Source organism: Oenanthe melanoleuca, chromosome Z, assembly GCF_029582105.1.
Source record: "Oenanthe melanoleuca isolate GR-GAL-2019-014 chromosome Z, OMel1.0, whole genome shotgun sequence".
NCBI lineage: Eukaryota > Metazoa > Chordata > Aves > Passeriformes > Muscicapidae > Oenanthe > Oenanthe melanoleuca.
The window spans coordinates 34,246,456-34,265,374 of record NC_079362.1 but is presented as its reverse complement, the minus strand read 5'-3'; the positions used below and the strand labels follow the sequence as shown (position 1 = coordinate 34,265,374).

The 18,919-nt window shown below is 40.4% G+C and overlaps 1 protein-coding gene across 1 annotated transcript in view; it reads right to left on the bottom strand.

Annotated features, from left to right (window-relative positions):
• Positions 1-18,919, bottom strand: part of ADAMTS19 (ADAM metallopeptidase with thrombospondin type 1 motif 19) — a 134,148-nt gene that overhangs the window by 96,714 nt on the left and 18,515 nt on the right. Inside the window, exons 3-5 of the mRNA XM_056514510.1 lie at positions 13,440-13,605; positions 1,087-1,259; positions 67-150 (exon numbers count right to left, since the gene is read on the bottom strand). Of these exons, the coding sequence (XP_056370485.1) occupies positions 67-150; positions 1,087-1,259; positions 13,440-13,605 (423 nt within the window). The remainder of the gene's footprint in view (positions 1-66; positions 151-1,086; positions 1,260-13,439; positions 13,606-18,919) is intronic.

Sequence of the window (18,919 nt, the reverse complement as noted above, 5' to 3'; positions counted from 1 at the left end):
TTTGCACAGCAACAAGCTAAGTAGCATTACCCTCTACAAGCTAAGACAAATGTCATAAATACCTACTGGAGTCTCATGAAGAAGGACAAGTTTAGTCACCCGAAGATTTACTTGTAATCCTAGACTCTTGTGTTGGAAAAGATTAAAAACCTAAGAGAGATTAAAAAAAATAAAAAAAAAAATATATATATAAATATGAACTTGTATTGCACATACACTAAATACAAATGACAGAACCCCAAAGAACCTCAAATCCTCTCATATTCTATGTACTGTGACTGCTTTTATCTTCTGTAATCTGAACAGAACATTAAAATAATGTACTGTGTTGGTATTCTGAAGTGAAAACAGAGCTTAGGCAATATTCATTCTGGGAACATAAAAAAAGTCCTCTTCCTCTCAATGGCCACAATCACTTTATAAACTGTGGCCTGTTTCTCCAAGTATTTACACACACATTTAATACTGTTCACATGAAAATTTATATTCAGTTAAATCCATGATCTTGGACCAAGTGGTCTGAGCCAACATCCAACTGCCTAATTCTTCCTTATCATTCAGAATAGTTAAAGCTCATATTAATTTTTCAGCTTTAGAAGAATCTTTCCTTGTATATTACAGGTTATTTTTCACTGCTTTATGCACCAAATGAGTGCACTACAGTTCCAGATAGAACTGGAGGGGAATGTAATTGCCCAAGTCCATTACACCTTCTTTTTTTCCCAACGGCACACACAATCCTTTTCCGTAACAATGTCATATCTTCACAGCAAGCACAGGTCATCAGAAACTATCCAATATTCCAACCTTTCCAACAACACCATGGGCTTCTAACCAAAAACTCATCTTGTTCTCTCACTTCCAGGTTTCCCTGAGACGTATGACCAGGCAGTACACAGTAGCCTGCAGCACCATGGTTTCTGATGGAAAACATATGGACTAAGTCTTGACAGCCTGCTGATGGTCCTGCTCTGACTGTGCCTTACAGGTGTTCAGCAGAAACACGAGAAGGAGCAATGGAATCAGCCTGCGCTTGGCAGGTTGGCACTGCTGGCAAATCATCAATATTAGTTTTAAATTTCCTACCATGTTTAAGATGGTTAGAATAAATCTTCTGGCAGCGTCTGTTCCATGATACGAAACCATAGCTGGATCTGCCACCACAACAGTTTCTATGTTGTACTCTTGAGGTAACTTGTAAGAGTATCGCTTTCCTCTTCCACTTTCTGACGCTTTTTGAGTCTTGGATTTTCTTTTATCTGTAAACCAAAAAAGCTTGAGAAATTTATCCTTCAAACTACTCCTGCTGTACTTTTTAGGATTTGTTACCCTTGGTTATGTTGTAACTGTCATTATGTGGAAAGTAATAGCTATGGACTTTAATATATTATGCTTATTTGTCACTGCCGATGCTAAGGCTCATACTAAAGGTCTCTACTGTGTATAAATATTAGCTCATACCAAGAAAACAGAAATTTTATCCATCTTTTCAAGTAAAATCAGAAAGACTATTTATATCCTTTCAACTGGTATATTTATAAAGATAATATGTGTCTCCTACTTTGTTTTGTGGGAGAAAACTCAACTCATGCTGTGACTGAAGGAAAACCAGTCACACTGACATTGCAGAATTTTTGTCTGTCCATCTTCATAAATCACAGAGAAAATATCTTCATGTAATTATATCTTAGCATACAAGACAACAAATACAGATTCGTCACAGAAACATGTATTTGGTAAATACATGCAACAATTCCATGATTTGCAAAGAGAAAATAGTGTTTCAGACGAATGACAGAGAATGACATAGGTTTGTTAGGAAAAAAAAAAAAGTGAATTTTTACTGACATGACTTCAAAATCAGTGCTCCTGTAAGCAGCTGAAACAAAGTAGCAAAATCAAACCCTGGAAACAGGCCTTCAAATATACAGAAAGTTACAAGTCGAATACATGTTATGCTCATGGTAAGGCTGAGGTTATAAACGGCATTCATTTTCAGTTTACCCTCCAAAAACCCAACAAAATCCCCATTACTACTATGATACATAGGAAACCCCCCTGCCCAATTACACAGAAACAGTTCAAGCCAGAAGGTGGTCAGATTTACAAACCGCAGTCAGCAATGCCATTTTAAATAATATAATTTAAAATTAAATGAAAAATTAAACTCCTTGCTGTAGTCACCAAATTTTGTTAGATCCTCTTAAGAGGATGTAAAATTTCTGGGACTGATCCCATTGAAACCAAGTGGAGTTTTCTTCAGAATCCACATGTTTGTGATGTTTGAGATGACAATTATACTCTGGAAACAATAAAATACTCAGAAATTTTGCAGAAATGCCTTGCAATTAACCAGTTTCATCTCTAATGGGAAAATTCCTGCACTGTATTTTAAAATACATGATCACGCTCCCAAAAACAAGTCACTTTTCCAGACAGTGCTAAAAATGAACTCACAAAGTCAATTAACTCACAAATTAAATTTAAAATATAAAATAGCAATGGAAGAGGGGTCTGTGATTTAAACATACAATTGATGGACCCTCGGGGGTTGACCATCCAAGTGGCCTTTGCTAAGTTTATTTCCCAGTTCTTAAAGGTTCCCCCACCAAGTGCCTTCAGGGTAGTCTTGAAAAGGCCGTTGCACAGTTTAACTTTCCCAGCAGCGGGTGCATGGTAAGGGATATAATATATCAAATCAATGCCATGTTCTCTAGCCCAGGCATTGATAAGGCCATTCTTAAAATGAGTCCCGTTGTCTGACTCACTTCTCTCAGGGGTACCATGCCTCCAGAGGACTTGTTTTTCCAGGCCTAAGATGGTGTTCCGAGCAGTGGCATGAGGCACAGGGTAGGTCTCCAACCACCCAGTGGTGGCTTCCACCATGGTCAGCACGTAGCGCTTGCCTTGGCGGGTCTGAGGCAGTGTGATATAGTCAATCTGCCAGGCCTCTCCGTACTTGTACTTGGACCACCGCCCCCCATACCAGAGGGGCTTCACCCGCTTGGCTTGCTTGATGGCAGCGCACGTGTCACAGTCATGGATAACCTGGGAGACGCTGTCCATGGTTAGATCCACCCCTCGGTCTCGTGCCCACTTGTAGGTGGCATCTCTGCCCTGATGACCTGAGGCACCGTGGGCCCATCAAGCCAGGAACAATTCTCCCTTGTGTTCCCAATCTAAGTCTATCTTTGAGACCTCTATCTGTGCAGCCTGATATACCTGCTCATTGTGCCGGTGTTCTTCATTAGCCCGACTCTTGGGAACATGAGCATTCACATGACAGACTTTCACGGGTAGCTTCTCTACCCGAGTGGCAATGTCTTTCCACTCATCAGCAGCCCAGATTGGTTTTCCTCTACGTTGCCAATCAGCCTTTTTCCACCTCTCCAGCCACCCCCACAGAGCATTGGCTACCATCCAGGAGTCAGTGTAAAGGCAGACCTTTGGCCATTTCTCTCTCTCAGCAATGTCCAAGGCCAGCTGAACAGCTTTGAGCTCAGCAAGTTGACTTGATTTACCTTTTCCTTCCGTAGCTTGTGCAACCTGTCGTGTGGGGCTCCATACGGCTGCTTTCCACTTCCGGTTCATCCCCACGATGCGGCAGTCGGTGAAAAGGGCGTAGCATTTTTCATCTGCTGGCAGTTGGTTGTATGGTGGGGCTTCTTCAGCCCAGGTCACTTGTTCCTGCTCCTCTTCGTCAGCGAGACCAAAATCTTCACCTTCTGGCCAGTTTGTAATTATCTCCAAAATCCCAGGGCGATTCGGGTTGCCAATACGGGCACGCTGCGTGATGAGGGCAATCCACTTGCTCCATGTGGCGTCGGTGGCACGGTGGGTAGAGGGAACCTTTCCTTTGAACATCCACCCCAGCACTGGCAGTCGGGGTGCCAGGAGAAGCTGTGCTTCTGTGCCAATCACCTCTGAGGCAGCTTGAACTCCTTCATAGGCAGCCAGGATTTCCTTCTCTGTGGGAGTGTAATTGGCTTCAGACCCTCTGTAACTTCGGCTCCAGAATCCCAGGGGTCGGCCTCGGGTCTCACCAGGCACCTTCTGCCAAAGGCTCCAGGACAGACCATGGCTCCCAGCTGCAGAGTAGAGCACATTCTTTACCTCTGGTCCCGTCCTGACTGGGCCAAGGGCCACTGCATGAGCGATCTCCTGCTTGATCTGGGTGAAGGCTTGCTGCTGCTCAGGGCCCCAGTGGAAATCGTTCTTCTTGCGGGTGACCAGGTAGAGAGGGCTTACAATCTGGCTGTACTCAGGGATGTGCATTCTCCAAAAGCCTATGGCACCTAGGAAAGCTTGTGTTTCCTTCTTGCTTGTTGGTGGAGACATTGCAGTGATCTTATTGATGACCTCAGTGGGGATCTGGCACCATCCATCTTGCCACTTCACTCCCAGGAACTGGATCTCTCGGGCAGGTCCTTTGACTTTGCTCTTTCTAATGGCAAAACTGGCTCCCAGCAAAATCTGGATGATCTTCTCTCCCTTCTCAAATACCTCCACTGCCGTGTTCCCCCACACAATGATGTCATCAATGTACTGCAAATGTTCTGGAGCCTCACCTTTTTCCAGTGCAGCCTGGATCAGTCCGTGGCAGATGGTGGGGCTGTGTTTCCACCCCTGGAGCAGTTGGTTCCAGGTGTACTGCACGCCCCTCCAGGTGAAAGCAAACTGAGGCCTGCACTCTGCTGCCAAAGGAATGGAGAAAAACGCATTGGCAATGTCAATGGTGGCATACCACCTTGCTGCCTTGGACTCCAGCTCGTACTGCAGCTCCAGCATGTCCGGCACGGCAGCGCTCAGCGGTGGAGTCACTTCATTCAAGGCACGATAGTCCACAGTCAGTCTCCATTCTCCATCAGACTTGTGCACAGGCCAGATGGGGCTGTTGAAGGGTGAGTGGGCTTTGCTGACCACCCCTTGGCTCTCCAGCTCACGGATCATCTTGTGGATGGGGATCACAGCATCTCGATTTGTCCGGTACTGCCGGCGGTGCACTGTCATGGTGGCAATTGGTACCTGTTGCTCTGTCACTTTCAGGAGCCCCACTGCAGATGGGTTTTCTGATAGTCCAGGCAAAGTGTTCAACTGCTTAATGCTCTCTGTTGCTACAGCAGCTATTCCAAAATCCCACCTGAACCCCTTTGGGTCTTTGCAGTAGCCGTTCCTGAGGAAATCTATGCCTAGAATGCACAGTGCTCCTGGGCCAGTTACAATAGGATGTTTCTGCCACCCCTTCCTTGTCTGGCTAATCTCAGCTTCCAGCAAAGTGAATTCCTGTGATCCCCCTGTCACCCCAACAATGGAAACAAGGTTCTTTCCCCACATGTTCTAATGCTATCAGGGTGCATTGTGAACCAGTATCAACTAGCACTCTATGTTCCTGTGGCTTTGATGTGCCAGGCCATCGCACCCACACTGTCCAATACTCTCTGTCATCCCATGCCTCTCCCTGGTAGGGGGCCTCTAGCCCTGGTTATTATTTCTTTCCTGGGCATACATATTACAGGTTTCTTCAAGTGGGTTTGACAGATTATATTCTCTTCTGTAATATTCTGCACCTTGGTTATGGGAGGTTGAGGCTAACTTCACTTTAGTAGAACTCCCTTGATTAGTGCTTCCCTCCCTGAGCTGACGCACCCCTGCTGCCAAGACAGAAGTGGGTTTCCCATCCCATCTTCCCATGTCTTCCCCATGGTCATGCAGAAAGAACCACAGGTCAGCTCATGGGGTGTACCGTCTCTCCCCAGCTGGGGGGCATCACACACTGAATTTGGGGCCTGTGACTCATATTGGTGCTGCATTGATCTTCCTTATCTCTTCCCTCATCCCTCTCATCTCCTCTTTAAACTCCTCTTGACCACAGCAGAGACACTGGCCTGCACTGGGCCATTCATCATACTCTCAAAATTTCTGAGTCTGTTGGCAACAGAACCCACTGTCTCTTGGTGGTTATCAGCATTGATCATTGCAATCAAGGTGGTATACTGAGATGGCCCCAGGTTTGCCAGATTCCACAGCATCTGCCCTGTGCACCTGACCTTGTCAGGATCATTGTCATGCTGTCCATACCTCCTAAAGAGTACCTCTAATACTGCCACTTCTCTCAGCTGCTGGATCCCTTCCTCAAGGGTCTTCCAGCACATTCTATGGTGGTGCTTCTGCATTCTCTCTTTGTGGACAAACTTCTCTCTCACACTCATTAAAAGCCGGTCCCAGAGGGGAAGGGGGCCTGGCTCCCTTACAAATACCTGATCCACACAAGAGTCCTGGGTTAAGGATCCCAAATTCCTGGCCTCAGTTCCATCCAGCTGCACACCTCTACCCATAAGGTCCCAGACCTGGAGTAACCAAGTTGTAAAAGGCTCACGGCCTCGCCGTGCAATGTCTTTGCGCAGGTTACGGAGACTGTCGTATGAGAGGGACTCGGTGACAATCTCAACCTCTGGCTCCCTTGCTGGTTGTGAGGACCCTCCTGGCTGATCCCCATTATCTAGGTGCCTCGTTTTAATCTTAGATTTTCTAGTTTCCACAGGGGCAGCTGCTGCTGGCTATGGCTGCCTCTGTGATCCGGCTGGAGCCTGGACAGATACAACATCTACGGGTTCCACTGCAGCACCATCTGACTCTCCCTCTTTAGGGGAGGGGGAGGGTTTCTCACCAGCTGGGGAAAAGTGCTCCTTCAACATCTGGCCCATGTCCCGTATCTCCCTTAGCAGGACCCCCACCCACTTGGGTGGTTCCTCTCTGTAGTGGGCAGCGGGGCAGGATCAGGCTCTGGGGCAGCATCCCTAGTCCCAGGCAGGGTCATATTCTGGGGCAGTATCCATAGTGCCTGGGGTAGGGTCAGGCTCTGGGGCAGCATCTCTATTCTCTGGGGCAGCACTTTTATTTCTTGGGGTAGGTATCAGGGTTGTTATCCAAGCTAATATTCCCTTGTCTCTGAATGCAGGCATATCAGCAACACCAGCCACTGTATGGTATCATAAACATTCAGAGGAGATTTAAACCCTTCAAAACTGGTGAAGTAGACCCAAAAAACTGGGTGAAGGGTTGGGAGAAAATTTGCCCTGGTGTCATTCCCTCACAGTAGATGCCATTATTAAAGTAACCCCAAAAACACAGTTAGTGTGTGATAGCCCTGAATCCATGTACTCGCCTTCCAAAGGAAGCTAAAAACCCACAAATTCCTCACCTTATTAACCCATACAGCAAACTGGATAGCAGACACAGTAGCCTTAGTTAAAGGGCCCATGTTTAGATAAGGGCCTGCAAATGGGAGAAATAGTCACAACCACGTGCCACCCAAAGCAGGGTAAGCTAGACCACATGATGCCACCTAATGAGGTTTCCATATCCAGCACACAAAAATTAGGTTATTCAAGAATTGTTATTCCTTTTATCTCTCGATGCACTCGAGCCCCACACTGGGCACCAAAATCCGTCCTGGATTGAAGGACAGGTATCTGCTAATAAAGGCAGAAGCTTCTCTTTGAAATGGAGAATGTAAAGCCCCTTCCTTCAAATTATTATAATAATTTTGAAAGTAAGGGGCTCTCAGGCAAAGATATGGGAATTAGGAATAACAGTTCTTTACTAGGAAAATTAAAATAGAAATACAGTATTACAAAGAACAATCCCAACCCTGACAGTCAGAATACAACCTGACACCCTGTCAGTCAGGGTGTTGGTAGCAGTCCCATTAAATGGTGGCTGCAGTCCTCCTGCAGTGGCAGATGTGGTTCAGCTGAAGCAGTGCTCCTGTAGAAGGTGCAGATTTCCTCTGAAGGTCCAGGGATGATGTGGAAAGGTCCGGTTTTCCTCTGGAATCCAGTGGAAAGATGGTCTCTTGCTGTCCAAAATCTCAGTTTTTTTATCTAGGTAGGAAAGACTTGGCTCCTCCCTTTGGCTGGAGCCTCTCCCAGTAGGATGATGTAATTTTACCAGCCATACAGTGGGACTCAATGGCCCAGCAGCAGATGATATCTTCCTGGAGGGAGGGAGGGTTGTGGAAAAGATAAAGATGACTGCTCCACCTGGTTTTAAAGATGGCCCTTTAGCAGATATGTGCCATGGAGATAAAGGTCACTACCCCACCCAGCTTCAACAGATGGTGATAGAATACACATTTCTGGCCACATCAACCCAACACTTTACTACATCTGAGAAGGTCTAACTGATCCTCTACAGCTAGTGATAGTGTAAGACTTACTAACACATTTACTAAAAGAAAAAAAATATGTATTTTCTCTGTTTGATGACCTAGAAGTAGAAACAGCTTATAAATTTAGGCTATCTAAATCTAAAGTCTCTTATTTTGATCCTTCAGACACTTGCTTAGCCTTGTAACTTTTGCTACAGTGCAGCCTTACTCATGTTTGCTAACAGAGGATCTACAGCCTAGTTTATATAACATTATGTGTGTTTTCATTGCTCTTTTGAGGATAATTTCTAATGAGACCTCAGTGTTAGTACTTATGCCAAAAAACCACTTCCTATAAGCTATACAACTGTGGCTTGCCATACAAACATCTAATGCTGCAAGGGTAAGCTATAGATCTAAATTTGAAAAGTAAAATCATGTGGGTTAAAAAACATCTCTTACGACCAACCTGGTCAATATGCCTTCCTCTTATGCACAATGCAGCTTCCAGCAAAAGTTTATTCACTGATCACTTCTTTGTAAAGGACAGCAGCTAGTGATTGAAAACTTCAAATTTAATCTTAGCATGTACAGAGAATTCTCTTAACACATCTCTTTAAAAGTTACAGCTACCAGTAAACCTCTATTCAGAACTGACAGTCCACAATAAAATACATCATTGTCCTAAACATTAATAACACTGTGGTCCCATAAGCTGTTGAAAGCCCTGTCTTTGGGGATTGTAGTGGATGAGAAGACTACACAGCTCTGTAGACAAACTGTCTGCCCATCATTTGACTTAGATATCTCTCCCATTAACAAACCAATGAGCAATCTGTTCTTGGCCAGCCAACCTTTTACAAATTGCTGGCAGAAATCCCCATCACGAGATCTCATTTATCTGAAAATTTAGCTGTTTCCTAAGAACTTTAAATAAATGGAATTAGTAATTTTGGTACTACTTGTATTCAAATAACTGCCACAACTGCTGCCAGATAACAAGAGAAACAGGCTTTAGGCAAAGACTCTTGTTTCTTTACATACTCACAAATAAGTACAAATTACAAAGAACTATTCATTATTGCAGGCAAAGGATGTAAAAGACAATAACTGTTGCAAAAAACTCAGCTACATCAATAATGCATGTGCTAACAAGATTAAAGATGCATAAATTAATCTAAAAAATTTAATTACATTGCCAAAATAAAAAAATAAATTCTACAGAAGGATTCTGTGCAGTAAAATTCTAGTTTGTGCAACTATGGAAAAAAAGAAGACTCCATATCCATATATTTTTTAAACTCAGTTGACTGAAAGGAAAGTTAGGAATTACTGCATTACTTCAGCAAGAAGACTAAAAATACTGCAGCAAGTACATTTGACATAAAATAGGCAATTAAGAGAAAACAAGCAGAAATGTTAACAAAACAATAACCCCACCCTAAAAAAATTTAGAGAGATTAAAATCCATCTACTATAATCACAGGTTACATAAAGTATCTGAGCCAACATTTCAAAGAGGCTGTGACCACAGGACTCCTGGACACCTTCAGGTCCTCAGGCACAAAAGCATTTCCTGACTACATGCACATGCAGCCCAGACTGCAGAGGAATCACCATCACTCCCCAGGGGATAACCTAGTCATACGGAAATTGCAGTATTCTGCCTACGTAGGGAATATTCAGGAGCTTAAGAAGCCATGAGCTGTACTTCCACTACAATTTGAATAGGGATTTAAATACTTTCCTATGGAGTGACAATGTTTTTCTGACCCAAGGAGCAGAAACAAATATCTCAAGTAGCACCAATCTCCATTTCATGCAATCTCATAGATCCATGAGCAAGATTGTTTGCACATTTTATTGCATGACTATCACATAGAAATGGGCTGTAGAGAAAGAATCAACACAGCTCTCCCAGCTGTGTTGCCCAGTCTACATGCCATAAAGTAAAACTTCTGCTTTTGATTCGGTGATACTTAGCAGGCTTTCTCCTGCAATATTATGTTATTCAAGAGGAAAAGTACAATTGTATCTCAGGACAGTATATTATTTAATGCCAGAATTAAGGAGAGGAACAGTCTTCCAATCTCACAAATTCAGAGGGGATTCAAAATTCACATTTACTGTATCCTAGGTAAGAGATTTCCTTTTTTGCAACATACCCCAGGCCTTGACCATGAGTTCAGTTCACTGTACAAACAACTTCAGTTTGGAACAAGTGCTTCACAGCAGGTAGAAGGAAAAAACCTTAGATTCCCAATGTGGCCATTTATTCTAATTACAACTGCTTCTCTCATGTTTTTTCTGCAACACACTCCTGCACAGGTTTCTTTTAAAGGTTTGATGGGCCACGTGCTAAAGAAAGGAGTGGAGTGTAAGTCTATGTGCAACTGGCTCACACACATAAACAAACCATAGACACTTTCAACAGAAGGATATACATGCACACTGTCAACAATCAAGAAAGCATCTGCTTCTGTCAGTATGATTCTCTGCCTTGTCTAATTACTAAGAAAACCATCCCATTCACAAAAACAAGTTCTTTGTTCTCCTCAAACAAGTTTGGCTGTGCAGCAACTTTCAATCCAGCCCTCAATGGCAACGGACAACAAACAATACCTTCTTTGATTGCCTCTGCTGGTTCTCCATGAAAAGCTATTCTTCCCAATAGTGATCCTTCAACACCTCCAGCACAGACATTCATTCCTTCTGATAATTACAATTCATCACTGGCAATGCACATTTGCTTGATAGGTAGCCAGCCTTTGAGATCAATTTGGAAAAAAACCAGCAACAGAAATACCTGTCTCTATTCTGACACACAAGCACTGTAGAAGCAAGAGATATGGTGGTAAGATAAGACCATATTGCTGAGAAGTTGCTTTCTTACCAAGGTTGTAGTTGCTCTATTTCAAAAAGTTCCACCTCTACCAAAGGCAGCTGAGACTATCTCACAGCCCCACAATAAAGCCTCTGCTTCATTTTTGTTTAATTGATCTACTTAGCTTATTATTTTACTTAGAATTCTGAAATACTTATCTAAAGGCTTTTTTTTTGATGCTTAAAGGCTGCACCATGCGTGTAGTATGTGCCTGTAGCAAGAATATTTTGGTGATATTAACTAAGTTCATGTCACATCAACGAATTGCTCTCAGTATAGACAGAGCTTTTTAAGCACATAATTCACTGCACTCCCTCTTAGTAAAATAACCTGTACCAGTGGAGTGAGGGACTGGTCTTGCTAGAACAATAGCATTGGTTAGAAAGTGCAGTTATTTATACGCCCTGGCAATAACGTTGTGTCAGAAGATGCTACTCAGTTATGCACAGCTCAAATTATTTTGAAATTTTAAAGCTGGTAGTAGATATAATGAAGCTTCCTTCAAACAGATATTTGATGCTCTGTTGGCAGGTTATTCATAACAAATCAGAGCTTTGTGTGTAAGATTATTACAAAAGAATAAACTGACTTTCCCGTTTTGGAGCATAAGAGAAAGTGAAAGGATATCTGATAATGAACATCATGGAAGAATAAAGTCCTTATGAACAGGTTTGCATCTTTACTCGTTTTCATACCCACCACTGTTCGCTACTTTGTCAGATACTCCTCTCCCCTTTTTGCATGCATACTTTTCATTTTTTCTTTCTCATTCCCATACACATGCAGGCATGCATGCTCTAACTCATTTTTCTCTAATAGGGAGGAATAAACAGCTTTATTTGATGTGAACAGCTTTGGATAATAGAGAAAATTGAACTTTCAGATAAGCAGTGTGAATGTAATACACATTCATTCATATGTATATCTAGAAGAGTAATATAGAGCCAACTGAAGGAAGTTCTGTCATTTATTTCATCCCACTGCAAAAAGAACCTTGCTTTGCTAATTTATCTTTGATTTCAAACTCTGCATGGATGCCTAACTATAAAAACAATGCTTCCAAAATAGAAAAAAAAAAAAAAAAGAAAAAAAAACACCACAAAAACTGTACATTTATTCTGTGAACATACAAAGTGGACAGAGTAGTATAAAAGTTCAGGAAGGATCAGACAGCCATGGAAAAGTTTTGGCTGAAAATGATCTCCAGAGGGCAGCTAGTCCAACCTCCTGCTTAAGTCAGGCCAAGTGTCAGAGTATGATCAGCTCTTTTAGAGACATTTCTAGACATTTCTTTATAAATACCTGAGGATGTGGACTCAACAGCCTTTCTAGGCAACCTCTTCCAGTGCTAAGTATTCTTGTGGAGATTTTATTTTCCTTATGGAAATTGAAATTTCACTGAACACAAGTTACAACTGTTGTCTGTCACAGCATATCTCTAAGGAATGTCTGGCTTCATCTTCTTTCTGCAGACCCTTAGGCACCAGACAACTGCAGCTGCATCCTTCCTTTATCTTTCCTTACCTGCTTGAAATAACTTAGTTCCTTCTGCCTCATCCCAAATGTCATATAATCCAGCCTCCTGGATATATAACCATTTCAGTGCACTTCTGCCATTTTCTTTGCATTTTGCTAGAATCTCACTTACACGCGAAAAACAAGCCTAAAAATGTGCACTCATTCTGGTTTACTTCCTAGGAGAAAAATAATTTTTCATAACAACATTAGAAACACCCTCAGCTCAACGCTGAGGTCAAAGGCCTGAGATGTCCTCCATCCTTTGAAGAACAACAGCTAATGATGAAGCAGAAAAAACAAAACACTATCTTTCACAAAAGCCATTTTTGCCTTCTCCACTGATACCTATGAAGTGATCACCGTGTGCCAAATTTCTGTTGAAAGTCTTCTACAACAACTTGTTCTACCTGCCATTGTGGAAGAAGCATTAGAATCGTTTCATAGAACAAGAACATTTATAAAAATCACTTAAATTCAGACAAATGTGGAAGTTCAAGACTAAAAAAAACCAGGAAGAACTCTTTAACTTCGTTTTAAAACAGAAAATTAGGTACAAGAATTGCACATAGTGAGTGATTAAGCAGAGAAAGACAAGAAATTTATTTTAATTATTAAAAATTTAATTGTTAAGTTGAAATTTAAAAATACCCTAAAGATTTCTACTTTCAAATACAAATGCACAGTAAAAAGCAGTGTCTATCCCTAATGCACAATTCCCTCTCCCAACAAGTGAGAGGGAGTCTTAGCATGCCACCTCAAGAGTCCATCCTAAGGTACTGCAACAAGAATATCAGTAAGGCTTCTGTCAACCTTCTTGTGTAACTACTATCTACTTTTCTTTAAAATCTATTTGCTGCATTGAAACTTTTCGCACGATTTTTGTATTACCTGTAACAACACCACAGTACTGATTCTGAGAAGGTGGCTTTTCAGAAATCTTCTCCTCTGCGGACCTTTTCCGTCTGTACACCCTGTGTGCATGCCCTGTCACAGCCAAAGTGCGATTGAGAGGCTCAATAAATATGAAATCCTCATTAATCTGTATAAACCCCATCTGCAAAGGAAAACATAAGGAACATATAAGGTAAGAATTTATTATGTTGTGCACAGTCCTGCAGGAGAAAAAACCCACAACACTCCATTTAAGAAAACACTTTGTTTTAGTAACCTTATGAGCAAAGCGAGTACCTTTGTATTTTACAAGTTTTCTACTTAAATAAACTAGAATAAATTTCATTTATTTCAGCTAAATCCGGGTGGGTGGGTGGCTACTTGCCAGTAGCATATGCACAGTAAAAGATATGGAATGTTAAAAGTTTACTTTGGGAGACCCAGGAGGTCATTTATATATGTACAGCATATACAGAAAAGTCTATACACTAGTTTTGTTATTTATTATTGTCATATTTTTAGATAACTATATTTAATAAAATAACAGGAACAATGTAAGGCATATGAATACACACTGAACAAATGTAAGTGTGGAAAAGAAATCTTGTGGCACACTTTTTACTCTTTTTCAAACTATTTCGAACTATTTTTAAAACTACTTAAAAGCAGCAGAAATCCCTTCTTGGTTTCCAGCAGTTACACCAGAAAAATATTTGAATACAGCCATTTAGTTGGTTAACTCTTCCCATCCCAACATATTCATACGCACAGACACACATGAAAAGTTAACACACCAGATGCACATCTAATATTACAAGAGCATAGCCAAAGCCTAAAAAAAAAGAATACTATAAAACATACTTATATAAACACCACACAAATAAAACTCAGTTTAAACTGTTAAGCTGCCAATACACACAAGTTCCTATCAAGAGTAAAGCTGGAGACAGCAAGGTTTTGTGGAGCTTTTTGCCCCATCAGTAAGACTCACAGCTAAACTCCTCATTCTCTAAACTTAAAAAATCTATGATACTGTTCTGCTACAGAAAGAAAACAGTGTGATATAACTGGCTAAGAGAAGCAGAGAGCTCTTCTGTATGTTTCTAAGTAGCATTAATGGACAGGAATAGAAAATAATTTTATTTCTTCTGGACTCACGTACATGCCATTATTGGATATCCTGTCTGACAGATTAATAAATCATCCAAAAATATTCTGACCCAAGGAAGAAAACAAAATCAAAAATTTTGAGTGGTACAAAACACAATTTCATTCAAACACAATACTTTAAAAAGAAAAAAATCCAATAGTCTTTCTGCACAATCACATGAAATAAATGTGAATACACACATTTAACGTTTCAATCAGGTACAACAGCTAAGGAATGCCAAACAGATGTTGAAAGGTCATCATTAACATTGCACACAAACACAGAAGTATCTGGGGGTTTGGCTGTTCCTTTTCCTTTTTTGCACTTACTTTTTAGGTACAGTTCAGCAGGAGCTTTAAATGTCACCCACTAGAAGATTAGCTAGTTATGTATTGCTAAGTACTTTCTGTACACCTGTAAGATAAAATTCCTTGAAAAGTCTATCTTTAAAAATGCTAGTTTTATATAACAATTAACTAGTCTTATAAAAACTACAAATGATGTGAATTTTTATTTAAAAGCACAGACTCAAATAATAGTAAAATGCATAAATTACTTTTAATTTGATTTTTATATCTAATGCTGAATTTCACTGAGGGATAGATTACATTACTTTTTAAAAGATAAGCTGAATATAGAATAGGAATAGCAGCCTATTACATGGTGCTGCAAGTATCCCCTGTCCACCAACAAAAAGCAAGGCCTTAGTCCCTCCTGAACTGACTCAGTCTTAGAATATTTGTCACACCTCTTCCATCTCCATTCTCTTTGTTGCAAAATGAAACCATGGCTTTAGGATGATGCTCTTCAGATTGCCACCACTCATTAGACATTCTAAAAAGTTTTGCTAGGACTGACATTTAATGTTTTCTTCCAGCTCTCACATAAACTGAAGTTTAACTCATTGGTAGAGAAATCCCAAATTTATTGCCTGTTTCCTGAGTCAGAACTTAGGAAACTGAACAGGGAAGTAAAGTTAAACATATACAAATGGGCAATTTTCAGACAAATCTGAATAATCAAATAATCTCTGATGCCATTTTGACTGCTTCAGGGGAAAAAAAACCAAAATAACAACAATAACAAAAAGTCATTATTTCTCCAACTTTTGGATAATTTCACAGGTAGAAAGTGGTAGGTGAAGCTGTACCTTCGTCAACCATGCCCTAATATTTTCATAATCATTACAAATGGGGTTAAGAATATCTTTTTTAATGAAGTAAACACAGAGAGCACAGAAGTCAAAGCATGCATTAAAGCATTTCAGTTTCAACACATTTTCAGATATTGTATGCCAGGGCCAATTACAGCCTTTAGGCAGTTAAATATTAAAACTTCCATGTTTTGAAAACACACAGAAAAACAAATATTAAAAATATGGAAAAGCAAAACCCTAATATCCATCCAGGATAGAACTGTGAGTTCTGACTAACTGACAGTTTCATGTAAAAAATACTACTGCTCACAGCTACAATTGAAAAGCCTACCAGGACTCTGGACTTAACTCTTATAAAGGTAATACAGGATGCCACTCTTTCCCCCGCTTTATCACGTTTATTACATTAAAAAAAACCCCACAAACTTAAATGCAGCACACATCTCAGTAGATTTAAAGCCCAGCCCAATCTCGTTTGAAAAAAAAAAAAATCTTCAAATTTCGTACCTACTGATAAACTTGTGTTGATGTACTTGTATTTTACTTACTGTATGCAGCAAAGTATAAGTTAAGTATAGGGCAAACTTCAGCTGATGGGCAAATAAAACTTTAGGTGCAGAAAATTAACAAATTAACTCTGGATAGTGGGAAACCAAGACAAATTAAAACAAAACCTTTCCCCAGCACCCTTAGTGGCACAGGGCAGGTGGGGAACAGCAGGTGTGGTCAGCATTTTAGAGTTTCTCCCTGCTGCAGCCAACTCTCCACTGTTTTGTGAAGCAAATGCACACAGCGAGCAAGGACAGGCTGTACAAGACTCCACTTCTTCCTGCTCCCAACATGCTGCCCAAGGCATATATCAATGGGAAAAATGCATTCCTCTCAGACCCAGAAAATGTATATGTCACTTAAGTACACTTATTGTATCCATCAGCACCAAAATATTAATGTCACATTTGCATTATAAAAATTAGAGGTTATTTTCAGTGTACCATGCAAAAAAACAAATTTTCTTTACAAGTTCAATATTTACTTGTTTTGAAACATAATCTGGTAATAGACTTTGTGCTATTTGTCAAGTGTACCAAAACTGAGGATTAATTGCTGATTAAATGGGCAACATCTTTAATTTATATATGAGAATCCCACTCTGAAGGTTTTTTCTCCCCTGTTTTAACAATCCATATTTAATTTAGTATCTTGATTATAACAATTCTATCAGAATCTGACCTGAGCTGAAATACAATAAATAGTCTCCAGCTCTTACTAATACAAATAATAAAGCAACCTCAAATAACTTTTCAAACTGTGTATACAACAGTGTAAGAACTTGGCAAACTGTTTTTATTTAAACACACTACCACTTTCCCTCTATAAGAACTTTCATTGCTGAAGGCTGAAGAAGCGTAAACTTGATGGTCTCAAAAGTCTTTTCCAACTTAACTGATTCTATGAGATACACAAAATGTAACTGCAAACAAAATGCATAAAATTTATCAATTCTAAACACTCTAATTTTTTTAAGAGCCTTTTTTTGTATAAGCACAAATGTGCTTCCTAAACTCATGGGGGTGTTTTAAAGTCAGATATTCGGTCACTGCTATCAGCAGGAAACTTATGAACCATGAGTCCCTTCAAGGGCCAGCTCTCTGTGCAATGCTGGCCATCAGGTTCAAGTGACCATTTCCACATGCCAGCTACTCTCCACTCTTCTGGTTACAAATGCCAGCCAGCTGTAGACTCTTGGAACTTACACAGCCACAAAGTTCCCTTGTTCAGCTTGTACCACTATTTTCAGAAATGTCAGTGCAATCTCAACTACTGCATACTTGACCTTCAAAATAATTTAGTAGAATAATTTAGTAGAACTAGTAAACCAATCATAAAATGCAGAAATTGTTCTCCCTTCCCCTTTCCTCTTCCTTTGCCCTGGAAGTCGTGCCCACTTTCTGGCTGAGTAATCTGTGACTTAAAAGACCAAAAACACCTGAACTTAAGAAACACCTGTGACAAAGGAAAGCACACCCCAACATATGAAAAGACTGAAAGACTGTGTATTCTATGAAAAAAATAAAAACCCAGCAGAAATGACTACTTGATCCTAGTCATCTGGAGTTCTCCAACACTGATTGTAGTAACCAATATTAACAGAGCCCATGTACATTATTCAGAATAAAGGACACTGTTCTTGAGGGAAGCACCAGCTCAGAGAACAACTGGCTGATTCTTCTAGCAAATTACCTAGCACAATGAAATCTCAGCTTTCTCTCAAAGTCCTAAAAGGCCATTTAATCTTATTCAGGCCAGAAAATCAAACATCTTAAAATATATTCATACATCATTCATGAGTTGTAACTTAGCTTATAAATTTCACTTGACTATTGAAACAAACTTAGCTAAACTTGACACGCTAAGACAAACCAAATTTTCTCTTTACATCATATGCAGCATGCATTATTTCATTATTTTCATTATACAACCTTAATTGTCACTGCTTAGGTCCTGTAGTATTGGAAATGTAGAATACAAAGTAGAATATACAATGCATATTACCTCTGTATTTTAACATCTTGAATCCACACATCAAGTCCAGTCCCCTAAGCATCTGAGATTTTGTAAAACAGATTTTCTTACATTTATAACACAAATCTCTTGTCAGACTACACTTATTTTCATATTTTTTTGCTACTACTGTTAAATAAAATAGCTTCAATAGAACTGCCAATCTATTATTTTACTATCCTTACTTGAAATGTTTCACATTTTTATCTTTTAACATTTGGAAATCTTTCCAATATTACAACTTTATTGATTCATGGTCATTATTTCAGATCCATCTGATCCAGGGTCACTGCTTTCCTTCTGGACCAGCTCTCCAGGCCAGCTTTCCAAGGTCCCTTGATACTCACTCCAAAGTTTTTTAAAGGGTAAACATACCACATTGCAGTTTCTACTGTGTGATGACAAATACACCAGCCTTTGGCTGTTGCTTGATGAAAGAGGCTTTACTACAACTCTGACATCGGCTCAGCTGGTTAGAGCCAGGTGCTAGCAGCATCAAGGTTCAACACTGTATGGGTCATTCATTGATTCTTGTGGGTCCTTTCCAACTCGGAATATTCTGATTATGTAATTATCCCTGTAACCACAAATTAATTCCTCTCTCTGAAC